Source organism: Mauremys mutica, chromosome 5 (assembly GCF_020497125.1).
Source record: "Mauremys mutica isolate MM-2020 ecotype Southern chromosome 5, ASM2049712v1, whole genome shotgun sequence".
Taxonomy (NCBI): Eukaryota; Metazoa; Chordata; order Testudines; family Geoemydidae; genus Mauremys; species Mauremys mutica.
The window spans coordinates 61,413,239-61,426,906 of NC_059076.1; the positions used below are offsets into that span (position 1 = coordinate 61,413,239).

Here is a 13,668-nt window from a genome sequence, read left to right on the forward strand (position 1 = left end):
CATTCATTTGAAGGCGCTTCTGATGGAGTCTGCCCTTACCCCGATGCTGGAGCAGTGCTCCGATTCAGCACCGAGCACCGTGACCTTGGTGCACAGCATCCCACTGGTACCGTCTATGAGCTGGCACTGATCTCCTTCCGTGGCTCCAGCCAAGAAGCCCAGGAAGGAAGGAAGGTCTCCAGCTTCCCTCAAGGGAAAGGACAAGTCTGGGATGGACCAAGGCCCTGTCTCTGGTGCCTCTTCGCCCCCTTGGGGATTCCGGGCCGCAGCTCAGGTCGAGTGGTGTAGCCCAGCCTGTTCCCTGCCGGATAGCGGCGGAGGTCCTCGTCAGCTCTGGGTGCCATCCATACCAGAGGCCCTCAAAGCAGCGCAAGACATTATGTCCCTCCTGGTGCCAGGGTAAGCCAGTATTGGGACCACCACAGTCTCCACCGTTCTGGCAGCGCTCTCCATCACAGGGGATGTCCCACCAGCGGTCACCCTCTTGCAGCTGACAGGCTTCTGACTGTGATAGGCAGAAGTTTTGCAGCCCATTCCGGTCTCTGGACCTCTGACAAGGGCAGAGAGGCTCGAGGCGCAGCTCATGGTGACTGGGCGCAGACCTTTGGAGGCACGTGCCACCCAGCAGGAGTTTGTTTCGGTGCCCGGAATCTCCGTGGCACCAGTGCTGCTCCAGGGACAGGTTGAGGGGCCAACAGTGCCAATCCCCCAGGGTGGTGTCACCGCGTGCAGCTACATCTTCCTGATGCCAAGCCCGCTCTAGTTCCCGATCCTGCTTCACATCCCAGTACTGCTCATTAAATGTGAGGCATAGATCGCTGGCCCAGGGCTGTCGCGGATCCGCCAAGCACTGCTTGTCACTGAGGCCCCAATCCAAACGCTTGTCAAGGTCAGCCAGATCCAACTCCGAGGGGGGCAACTGGTACCGATCGGGACAGAGGCACCAATCAGCCCCGTCTTGGTCATAGAGAAGCGACTCTGGCTCAGGTTCGGAGCAAGGTTCCATAGCGGCAGGACAGGCTCCGGCACCTACGGTGCAGACTGTCGGCTGCACTGCAGCTGGGCCTGTGGCCTCAGACTCTGTGGCCAGCACAGTGGTACCCATAGAACCCATGGGGGTTCACTCAGCCCCCTCAGGCCACCTGCTCAGTGTCCAGAGCTTCGGAGAGACTGGCTACTGCCCCCCTTCCAGCCCAAGAGGCCTCGGCTGCAGGCACCCTGCAGGCACAGGAGGAAGTGGGCAAGCAAGCCGCCAGCCCACCTATGGTTGCGGAGGACCCCTTGGAACCGGCTTCCTCCTCCTTATTGCCAGAGAAGGCCATAGTGGGGCTCCCTCCACCGGTGCCCCAGGATGATCCTAAGGCTCATCAGGAGCTGTTAGAGGATTGCTGCCAACTTGGGCCTCCAGATGGAGGAGTTAGAGGAACTCACAGATTCCCTCCTAATGTTCTCTGCCCCATGGCAAAGCTACCCTAGCTGAGGGCCCCTACATGAGGTGGTCACTAAAATTACAAATGCCCTCTGGCAAACCTCCTCCTCCTTGCCTCCAATCTCCAAGAGGGTGGAGCGCAAGTACTTTGTGCCATCCAAGGGCACAAAGTACCTTTATACCCACCCTGCTCCCAATTCCCTAGTGGCAGAGGTGGTCAACCACAGGGAGAGACAGGGTCAACCAGGGGCTACCCCTAAGAATAAAGACTCAAGGAGACTAGACTTGTTTGGACGTAAAGTTTATTCGTCCTCCAGTCTGCAGTTGCAGGTGGCCAACCATCAGGCCTTACTAGGCCGCTATGATTTTAATATGTGGCAGGCCATGACCAAGTTCAAGAGCGTCCTTCCTGAGACTTGTAGGAAGGCGTTCCGAGTGATCCTGGATGAGGGCTCAACTGCAGCCAGAGCAGCTCTCCAGGTGGCATCGGACACTGCGGACACCGCTGCCTGTACCAGGGCACTGGCCATCTTGTTGTGTAGGGCTTCGTGGCTGCTCCTCTCTGGTCTTTCCTCAGAGGCTCAGCAGTCAATGTAAGACCTCCCTTTCGATGGGCACACCCTGTTCGCAGAACAGATGGACATGAAGCTCCATGGCCTGAAAGATTCCCTCACAAGCCTGAAAACACTGGGCCTGTACATCCCCGGCCCTGCCTGCAAGTGGTTTTCAGCCACAGCAGCCTTAGAGCTAGGGGAACCACCCTCTCCAGGAGCCTCCCCGCAAAAGATGCAGGGGCTACAAGAAGCACCCTGGCCACCAACCCCCGTCTACATCCCAGGTGGGCTCAACTCGCTGTAAGCAGATGGGCTAGCAGTCATTTTGATGGTACACCAGAGGGTGACCTACCGGACTGTTCCCCAGATCCTTCCTCCCCTCTGTTTTGCCAACTGCCTTTCTTCCTTCCTCCCTGCGTGGGCGTCTATAACATCAGACCAATGGGTCCTCAATATGATGGCGCAGGGTTACAGTTTTCAGTTACTTTCTACCCACCCTCCCTCCCCATTCCCCTTTAGGGACCCCTAATGAGAATCTTCTCATACAGGAGGTAGAGCGTCTACTACAGCTGGGCGCAGTGGAGGTAGTTCCTGTGGAGTACAGGAACAAGCAGACATGCCAAACCTGCAGAAAAAATGCAGAAATTAGGCTTGTATTTGTCTTAATTGGCTTGTGAGTTGCTTGTGGGCTAGTTTTTGGCTTGTAGCTTGTTGCCCTTTTTTCTTTTTTTTTTTTTAAATAGGCTCCAGGCAAGCAGGGACAAGTGTGGGTGAGAGACACTGTGCACAGCAGGCCCACCACAGTCCCAGACTGCACACGGTGGGAGGATCTAGTCACATAGTTTTGGGATTCTTGGGGATTGTCTTGTTTTGGCCTTGTTTTGAAAGGGATTAGCTTGATGTTCGGCTTATTGTGAAAGTTGGGGTGCTTATTTACCGCGTAAAAGTTGGCAACTGTGGGAACAAGGAGTTCTATTCTCGATACTTTTCAATCCCCAAAGACAAGGGCAGTCTGCAGCCCATACTAGACCTGTGGAGCTTGAACCTCTACTTAGCGAAACTGAAGTTCCGCATGGTCTCCCTGGCTTCCATCATCCCCTCCTTAGATCCGGGAGACTGGTACACTACCCTGAAAGATGCTTACTTCCACATTGCCATCTTCAAAGGATGCAGACGCTTCCTCTGGTTCACAGTAGGTCCTGACCACTATCAGTTCGCAGTCCTCCCATTTGGCCAAGTGCATGTCAGTGGTGGCAGCTTACCTCAGATGTCGGGGTATCCAGGATCTATTTGTACCTTAACCACTGGCTCGTCAAGGGCAACTCCAGGTTCAAGGGAACATCGCAGTGCTGCTAGCCACGTGCCGTCGCCTCATCCTGTTGGCGAATGACAAAAAATCCACATTCGTTCTGGTACAGAGGATAGAGTTCATCAGAGTGGTGCTCTACTCGACCTGCGTCAGGGCATTCCTGCTTCTGGAGAGATTCAGGGCACTGACAGACCTCATTGTGGAAATCTCTGCATTTCCCCTGACTATGGCCAGGGTCTGCCTACGCATACTAGGTCACACGGTAGCGTGTACATATGTGATGTGCCACGCCAGGTTCTGGATGTGACCCCGTAGCAATGGCTAGCAACTGTCTACTCCCAATCCAGGGACCACCATCCCTGGAGAAGGTCATCACCATCCCTGCGTCGGTACTTATCTTGCTGCGATGGTGGACCGACCCTGGGAAAGTCCTGGAAAGAGTTCCCTTCATCAGTACTCCTCACTCAGTCGAGTTAGTTTCGAATGCCTCAGACCTCAGATGGGGCACGCACCTCAGCACCCTCCAGACCCAAGGTATGTGGTCCCCAGAGGAGTCGATGCTACACATAAACATCAAAGAGCTCAGGGCGGTGTGCAGAGCATGTGTGGGCTGCTTACCTCACCTGTTGGGCAGAGTGGTCAGAGTCCTCACGGACAGCACAGCCTTGATGTTCTACATCAACAGACAAGACAGAGCATGATCTTCGGCCCTTTGCCAAGAGCACTTGTCTGTGGGACTTCTGCATCAACCATGGACTCCATCTAAAAGCGTGTCACCCTCCAGGTGCCAGGAACACGCTAGCAGATCAGCTAAGCAGGCATTTCTCCTCTTACCACGAGTGGGTGCTCCACACAGAGGTAGCCGGCATGATCTTCCTGAGGTGAGGAACTCCCCAAATGGATTTGTTCACCACCAGGAAGTGCCACAGGTTTTGCTCCAGACAGGGTCTGGGCAAGGGCTCCCTCTCCGATGCCTTCCTCCTGCCGTGGGCAGGAAGCCTGATGTATGCGTTCCCTCCAATTCCGCTCATCAGCAAAGTCCTAGCGAAAATCAAGAGAGACAAGGCTCAGCTTATCATGCTCGCCTCGGTGTGGCCTCGCCAGTGCTGGTTCGGGACACTATCAAGCTTGTCTGCTGTCCCTCCCTAGCCCCTGCCAAACTGACCGGACCTGCTGTCTCAAGATCACGGCTGACTCTTGCACTTCAAATTCGCATCCCTCCACCTTACAGCATGGATGTTGCGTAGTTGAACCCGGATGAACGGACCTGTTAGGAAGGAGTCGAGAAGGTCCTCCTCCAGAGTAGAAAGCCCTCGACTAGGCAGACCTACCTGGCAAAGTGTATGAGGTTCTCCTGCTGGGAGGCCGCACAGGGCATCTCCCCTTCGCATTCTTCGGTGCAGTCAATCTTAGACTACCTGCTTCATTTAAGAACCAGGGCCTGGTGCATTCCTCTATTAGGGTGCAACTGGCGGCTATTTCAGCCTTTCATCTGCCAATCCAGGGGCAGACAGTGTTCTCCCATGACATGACTGTCAGGTTCCTTAGAGGCTTCAAGAGGCTCTTTCCTCAAGTTCGGTTCCCGACTCCTCAGTGGGATCTCATCTTGGTTCTGTCCAGGCTCATGGGTCCGCCCTTTGAGCCTTTGGCCTTGTGCTCCCTGTCTCACGTATCATGGAAGGTAGCTTTCCTGGTGGCAGTGACATCAGCGAGGCGTCTCTCTGAGCTGTGAGCCCTGACCTCAGAACTACCATACATGGTCTTCTATAAGGACAAGGTCCAGCTCTGGTCCCACCTGGCCTTCCTTCCCAAGGTGATGTACTCTTTCCACATGAGCCAGGACATCTTTCTTCCAGTCTTCTGCCCTAAGCCCCATGAGACTAATGAAGAGAGGCACCTTCACACTTTGGACGTAAGAAGGGCCCTGGCTTTCTACTTAAATTGGACAAAACCTTTCGGTAGGTTGACTCAGCTTTTCATCTGTACAGCTGATAGGATGAAGGGCCTCCCAGTGTCCATGAAAAAGGTTTTTAACTGGATCACATCTTGCATTCGGATCTGCTGCGAGTTAACAGGAGTCCCTCTGCTGCCGATCTTCAGAGCCCACTCAACTAGAGCGCAGGCATCCTCAGCAGCTTTCCTGGCACATGTTCCAATCCAGGACCTCTGTAAAGCCGCGACGTGGTCCTCAGTATGCACGTTCACAGCCCACTATGCCTTCACACAACAGGCCAGGGATGATGTCAGGTTTGGCAGAGCTGTATTGCAATCTACATGTCCATGAACTCTTTACCCACCTCCAGGGGTACTGCTGGGAGCCACCTAAGTTGAATGGACATGAGCAATCACTTGAAGAAAAGGCCATTACCTTTTTCTGTAACTGGTGTTCTTCAAGATATGTTGCTCATGTCCATTCCACAACCCGCCCTCCTTTCCCCACTGTCAGAGTTTCCAGGAAGAAGGAACTGAGGGTGGAGGGGGCCGGCAGCACCCTATATGCCGCAGCATATGCGTGCCACTCCAGGGGGTGCCAGAGCTGGTCCCCTATGGATACTGCTAAGAGAAAAACTTGTGGCATCAGTGCATGTGGCGAGCACACACACCTAAGTTGAATGAACATGAGCAACATCTCGAAGAACACAGTTATGGAAAAAGGTAACTGTCTTTTATAATGTCTACAGCAAAGAATGTTTGTGGAGAGAAAAAAATGGAGAGTGAAAACAATTAAAATAAAAAAATAAACTGATATAGCCCTGAGATTGTTAGTTATCCATATACTGTAATAGTCTGTCTTCTAATCACATAGATATGTTTATACTGTATATAATGTATTGGAAGAAAATTTCTAAGCTTTAGTTTATGAACATATGAGAGAGAGAGAGAGAGAATACATCCAAAACATTAGAAGAAATTAGGTAAGCAAGAACTATTTAGTAAGTTTGTCACGTGTAAAAAGTGTGTGCGCATCCATCCATCCATGATTGCTAGTGGAGGGGGCACTCTCTCAATTGCTAACAATATTTCTTAGAACCATCTGACACTGGCCACTGATAAAACAATTACGTGGGTTTCTTTGATTAGTATTATTTTAAAGAGTCTCCAGCTTTGTCCATAGCAATGGTTTTTGTTCCAGCAAATGCCTGAGAGAGCCTTGGGGCTCACGGAAACAATTTTCATTGTTTAATCTCTATTTTTAGGCTTCTTTTTAAGAATTCATGGTAGGCTTTATATTCAGAAGCTCATGGAGCAACTGAGTCTTAATTATGAAGTGAAATGTCTCTTCATAGTCTTATCAGCTAATGAGAGAACTTTCGAAGATACTTCTGCTGGCTAAGTCTGAGTCTGACTCATGTACGGAAATGTCAGAACATGATGGCTACCACTGCTGAACTATTACCTGCATTCTCCTCTTCTTGGATTCAAGTGTGTTGATCTTAAAAAATGACCCATAACTCTGCTGCCACTGTTATGGTTTCCCAGGAGTCTTGTTTCTTGTTGCTATATCCCATTAATTCCTCTCCATTAACCAAACAAGTACTGGCAGCCAGTACATCAAAACCCTTAGGACCTTTTCAACCTGATCTAGCCCCCAAAATAGGCAGTGACTACTTGCAAATCCTCCATACTCTTCTCAGTTAGCTTTCTCCGCTTTCCAAAAAAGCTTTTAAATGTAAATGCATTTGGAGTCTCAGGGCTTTTCTCTGCTCAAAACTTTCTCTACAAATGCAGAAAACCCTCAGGCAATGAAAATAAAACCAAAAACTGGCAGACTCTAATAACAAATGAAGCAAAAAGGCAGAGCCAAAGCACACTTTTGCCATTGTGGATTTCTTCTTTGTCATGTGATGGGGTGATTCCCCTGAATGACAATTTCATGCTTAGTTTTAGTGCATAGTATTAAGTAATTTTCTGTTTTTACTCATCAGGGAACTCTATTGTACAAATATCCAGGCTTATGCGTTAAAGAATAAGAGTTAGAGGACTTCTGATGGAATTACTTCCTAAACCAAGCCAGATAGCTAAATTTGACCCCCGTGTGTATAGTTACTACTTTAAAGGAGCTTTTTGTCATGCACTGAAGCACATTAGGGTTTAGGCTTAATGCTATCTCTCAACATTAACATCTCAATTCTTGAACACTTAAAAAACAATTTTTCCAAAAGCTTAGGTTTTTAATAAGCTTCACTAGCTCAATGGGGAAATTTGTGTGGTGCTGCTTAGAAAGCTTGAGGCAAATATACAATCTAAAGAACGTTTAAAATTTATAAAATGACATAGCTAGTCTTCTAATGACTAGATTTCCATCCAGTTCACTTGGCAGGAAACTACCCATGAAACACTTGGGTCATAATAACTGGACGCTGTTTTATAGTGTGAAGGCACAAAATTGCTGTACTTTATGTACCCTGAATGTGACATTTCAGTGTCTGCACATAGATTCAACAATACTTGAAAAATGTTTTGAGATCTCAGGATAAAGATGCCTGATAATATTTTTTTTGCAAGTGTCTAAATTCCATTTTCAGAATCACTTACATCATGGTGCAAGTCACTTGGACTTGGGCTCCTAAGTGACTTAGTGCTTTTGAAAATGGGACATAAGCTCCTAAGTGATTTAGACACTTTGATAATTTTACCTGAATTCTTTAGAAAGCAAGGTTCAGATAAAAGAAAGAGCCCTCTGGTTATAAAGGAATAGTAGCTAGAAATAAACTATAAAATAAATAAATAAATAAAATCCCTACTTTTTTTGTATAAAACTCCTATACATCTAGTGTCTTCAGTCTAGTGATCAGAAATATTATTGAAATCATCTGCTGATCAAAAATATCCAATCTATAATACTAGTGGGAAAGGAAATGCTAGTTCATATCATATATGGAGATATACCTATATCCTAGAATTGGAAGGGACCCTGAAAGGTCATTGAGTCCAGCCCCCTGCCTTCACTAGCAGGACCAAATACTGATTTTGCTTAAGGTCCCCACATGGCCCCCTCAAGGATTGAAGTCACAACCCTGCGTTTAGTAGGCCAATGCTCAAACCACTGAGCTATTCCACCTCACTGAGTTATAAACACTCATCTGTTTGCTGTTTTATTATTTGTATTACATAGCACCTAGAAGCCTTAGTCATGGACCAGGACCCCACTGTCCGAGGTGCTGTACAGACAAAACAACAGTCCTTGCCCCCAAAGAACTTAGTCTCAGACAACTGATGGATACGGAGCGTGCAGTGCAAGGAAACAATGAAACAATATGATCAGCATGATAAGTGGTGATATGAGCACACCAGTGGGCTAGCCATTGTCAAGGTTATTACAGGTATCATGACAGAGGAGAATTTTAAGGAGGGATTTGAAGAAGGATAATGAGCTAGCTTTGTGAATCTTTACAAGGATCTACTCCCTGTTATATGACAAACTCTGAAAATTTTGCACATATCTTAACTGGATTTTGCAGTGTGTTTATCATCAGGCTTTTGGATAATTTACTTAAAGTATCATCATACATAGATTGCAATTCTGAATTACATGCAGTGCCCATAATACAGTTTTACATGACTTTATAGTGAATATAAGAAGATAGTATTTAAATCTCAAATGCTGTTCAGATGGAATTTCCTCTTATGTGCTACACTGAATCAGGTTGTAACTATGACAACCTAGCAGACAAAGCTGCACTTTTAGAGCAAAGGTGCTCTTAATATACTACTGTGTTTAGTCGGGAACAGGTTTAATGTATGAAATGTAATTCCTTTTGTGAGACATTCAGATTTAGCTAATAAAGACTAAACAAATTTTTTTGTTGGCTATAGTTAACTATGAATTTAATAAAACATACCTGGTCATTCTTATTGAGATACAAAAGCTTGTTACAAAGCAGAATTTGTATAGCACCCCTTACATTGGGTCGGATCTTGCCTGGGGCTTCCAGGTGCAATTGCAATACAAATAATTAATAATAATAGGAATAGGCTTATTGCATTTCCCTTGCTATTTTTAATGTGTTAACTGAAGGTCATTCGCAACAATTAGAAGCAATATTTTCTTTATAGACACCAAAACAGTTTGTTTTTGTTGCTTTTTTTTATTTCCTGTGGAGAACATGTTTAGATCTGGATGTGGGTGACCAAGTGTAAAAGCTAGAGTAAGCTACTACTTTATGGGAGGAAAAGTCTTCTCATATATACTAGAAAATGATCATCTTAGTCACTCTAGGTTTTGTAGAACCATCCTGTAGAATTCTGTCAGGTAGTTCTAAAATCCTATATAATTTAATAGCCACTGATGTCTGTTGTGTAGTAATTGCTATAGAACCCTATAGTTTTCTTCCCTACTAACTTCTATGGGACTTTTTCCAAAAAGGCCATCGATATTCCTGGCTGCCTTCTTGCTGCTCATCCTATACATGAACTGACAAGCAAACCTGCGGTCTGATCTGTTTTCAAAGTGGTTACAGGCTGCCAGTTGAACAAAGCTACATGAAGGATTTGGGGGCAAATTTTGCATATGGAAGTAGAGTAGTGGCAGAGTATAGTATTGGGTCACATTAGGGTCACTGCTATTGGTCTGGGATTAATGCACACAATAAGCAAGGTAATGGTAGTCAGGGAAACAGCAGGCAGGACTGTTACTTGGAGAGAGGAGAAACAAAATGAAATCATTTCTGCCATCTTTCTGTCAGCTGTTCCCCTGGGTGAAAAGATTATATTACGATTACATGTATTCTTACAGATAACCAGAAATTGGGCTGGAATTTCTGGCATTAATGAATGTTTCTCCAATTTTTCTTCTTAGAGCCACTGGAAAGGAGTTTGCACTGAAGATTATAGACAAGGCAAAATGCTGTGGAAAGGTAGTGTACACCCATTTACATGTGAAAGGAGTAAAAATAGCATTCACAGCTGTTCATTAGCCAAAGTGATGTGTGTTGGGTGGGGTGTGGTTGGGTTTGATAGAACTGGGGCTGCTTTCAGAAATATCTGTTTAGTATTAGCAGGATTATTTTCCATACAAAATGCAAACAATAGAAGTAGTAACTGATCTAGTAGATAATGGAACAAAAACAAAGAAAGATTGTAATTTATTCTGTTGGACTAACAAAGAAAATGTGCAGTATTTCCACAATTGTTCTTCCTTCATTGGGCCAAAATGGAATAAAAAGAGAAATGCGAAAGTATAACATAGTGACTTTGATTGTAAAATCTTTGAAGGATGGAGAGAGAGAGAGTGTGTGTGTGTGTGTGTGTGTGTGCGCGCCCAGCACCTAGCATAATGGAACCCAATCCTGATTATGAAGGCAATTCAAATTATAAAGGCCCCAAAGTATGTCATGACTCACATCAACAATAGTAACCATTGTAAGCAAAGTTAATATGGGATAAATTCCTACAGTCCTTATTCAGTCAAAATACCCTATTCTTTTTCGAGTGCTTGCTTATGTCAATTCCATTTTAGGTGTGTGCGCGTGCCAACATGCACAGTTGTCTGAGATTTTTGCCTTCGCAGTATCTGTAGGGTTGGCTGTGGCACCTGCTTGAGTGCCGTGTCCATGTGCTGGTATATAGCCGCCGCTGACCCTATGCCCTCTCAGTTCCTTCTTACCGCCCATGACAGTTGGTTGGAGTGCCTTGTCTTGCAGTTGCAAGAGCGTTAGCGATTCTTCAACAGCCCATTGTCTGTCATTTTTGTATATAGTTTAGGTACTTAGTTAGCTTTTAAGTTAAGAGTTAAGTTAGTTTGGTAGTTAGAGTCCAGGCTGGGACTTTGCCCCAGAGTGGGGCAAGCCCCATTCTCCCAGATTCAAACCATGCTTGTCATACAACAGGCTGATGCCTATTAGAGACCACCATGACTGTGATCTAAAGCGCTAAAGAATAAGCGGGACGACTGGCACTGTAGACACTGCACCAGGCACCGGACTTGGTGAAGGCCCCAATGCCTAAGGGCAAGCTGGTTATGGGACTGCTCCATAGGGCAGTGGAGCACTCTCGGTCACCAGACCGCAGATATAGATCCCCGTCTCTGCAGTCTAGGACCCTGGCACCGCATTCCTGGTCTCCGGTCAAAAGGCCCAGGTCCCCAATGCCACGTTCTCCCACTACGAGACATGGGACACCAGGGTTGAGGCACTGGTCCCTGTACCACCGGTACCAGCGAGCTTCTCATCAAAGATCGCCACGGCGCAAATCATCCTTGCCCAGACGGTCTTTCAGACATCCGTTCCCACTGGGGCAGGATTGCTCCCGGTCATGGCACCAGTCTCCATCCTCCCGGTTCTGCTCACTGGGCAGGCACCGATCTTTGCCTTGTTGGTTGCCGACCAGGGTCAGCCGGCAGACTCATGCATCAATGGCTCCGCCCTGGTCACCGGAAGGGCAATGGTTGGACTCAGACTGGAAGTTCAGCCCCTCGCCAAGGAGGAGTGATTTGCCACCGACCCGCAAAGCCGGCACGGCACCTGCCACGATGGCATGGCAGCAGGGACAGTGGCCTGCTCAATGGCCGTATGGTAACCCGTGGGGTGTGCCCACAATATCAATCCAGTATTCCCACCAGTCCTCCCTGGCAGCCTTGGACAAACTGTCCCCGGGGCCCATGGCATCGGAGTCGGAACACGATGCCAAATCCAACACCAGAGCAGCGCATAGGACTCCAGCGCCTAAGGAGCCATCCCTTCCCTGGCGGTGCACTTGTCTTTGTTGTTTCCGTGGTGGCAGGTCCCTCCCAAACGGGCAAACCCTCTTTTTTCTCTCTCTCTCTCCCCTCTCCCCCTCCCAATGACTTCAAGGAGCACCAGGCCCTTCTGAAGAGGGTGGCTACCAACTTGAACTTAAAAATTGAAGAAGTCACAGAGAAGTCTAACTTCCTTAACGTATCCTCCTCCAACAAGGCCCAGATTGTGCTGCCTGTCCACCCACGGGTCCTTAAGATTGCCAAATTGCTGTGGCAGACCCCCTCTTCCATTCCACCTACTTCTAAGAAGGTGGAAAATAAGTATTACATCCCTGCAAAAGGGTTCAAATACCTGTATACATACCCATCAGCAGTGTCACTGGTCATGTTCACTGTTAATGAAAGGGACAGGCAGGACCAAGTCAGTGGCACACTGAAAAACAAAGATGCCTGGAGACTGGACTTATTTGGCAGAAAGATTTTTCAATGGCAAAACTGCTATTTTGGGTATCTCACCACCAGGCCCTGTTAGGCAGGTACAATTTTAACCTGTGGGACTCCCTTAATAAATTCAAGGAGGCTCTCCTGCAGGACTGAGCCTAGGGGTTCACTGCTTTGGTGGACGAAGGCACAGCATGGCAAGGGGGGCCCATCAGATGGCCTGGGACGCTACTGACCCAGCAGCCAGAGTGGTTGCCTCTGCAGTGGCTGTGAGGCGCAGCTCCTGCTTGCAGTCCTCCGGGTTAGCCCAGGAGATGCAGGCCACTCTATAGGACCTCCCGTTTGAGGGGATGGGACTTGTCTCCGAGCTCATGGACTTGAGACTCCATGGCCTGAAAGACTCCTGTGCCACCCTCTGCTACTTGGGCAGCCATACTCTGCAGGCAAGGAAACTGTTGTGCCCTCACCTCCTCCACTTCCGCAGTCCATGTCTTGGGGGACTCCCCGGGTGGGCACCTACAGGAGAAAGGATAGAGACAAGGGGTCTAAGTGGCGATACCTGTCATCTTCCCATTCGTCTGCTCATCCTGGGCCTTCCAGAAATCAAGGAGGCTAGAAGCAGTCATTTTGAGGGTGCGCTCGAGGGTGACACCCCAGTCACTTCCCAGGATCCACCCTCCCACTCTTTCCTCAACCACCTCCATCCCTTCCAGTCAGTCTGGTCTCAGCTGACCTCGGACTATTTGGTGTTCAAAGTAAAATCATCATGTTACACCCTGCAGTTCGTAGTCCACCCCCCTTTCCCGTCCTCCTTCAGGGACTTGTCTCACAAACAGCTCCTCATCCAAAAGGTCAAGAACCTCCTGTGCTTGTGGGCAGTGGAGGAGGTCTCTCGAGACATGAAAGGAAAGGGGTTCTACTCCCATTACTTCCTGATCCCAAAAGCAAAAGTAGGCCTCAGACCATCTTGGACCTGCGTCGTCTCCACAAGGTCTCTCAAAAAGTTGAAGTTTCGCATGGTCTCCATCATCCTCTCCCTGGACTGGGGAGACTGGTACACTGCCCTCGACTTGTGCGTATTTCCACATTTCCATTTTCCCTGGGCACAGGCGCTTCCTTCATTTTACGCTGGACCAGCACCATTTCCAATTCATGGCATTGCCATTCAGTCTCTCGTCAGTCCTGAGAGTGTTCACGAAGTGCATAGCACCAGTGGCTGCTTACCTGAGGCACCAGCGTGTTCAAATTTACCCGTACC

General features: G+C 48.1%; 1 protein-coding gene across 7 annotated transcripts in view; it reads left to right on the forward strand.

Annotated features, from left to right (window-relative positions):
• DCLK2 (doublecortin like kinase 2) overlaps positions 1-13,668 on the forward strand; it is a 137,726-nt gene that overhangs the window by 92,275 nt on the left and 31,783 nt on the right. For all 7 annotated transcript variants that reach the window (XM_045019586.1, XM_045019588.1, XM_045019589.1 and 4 more), the window contains one exon: positions 10,092-10,149. In XM_045019586.1, the coding sequence (XP_044875521.1) occupies positions 10,092-10,149 (58 nt within the window). The remainder of the gene's footprint in view (positions 1-10,091; positions 10,150-13,668) is intronic.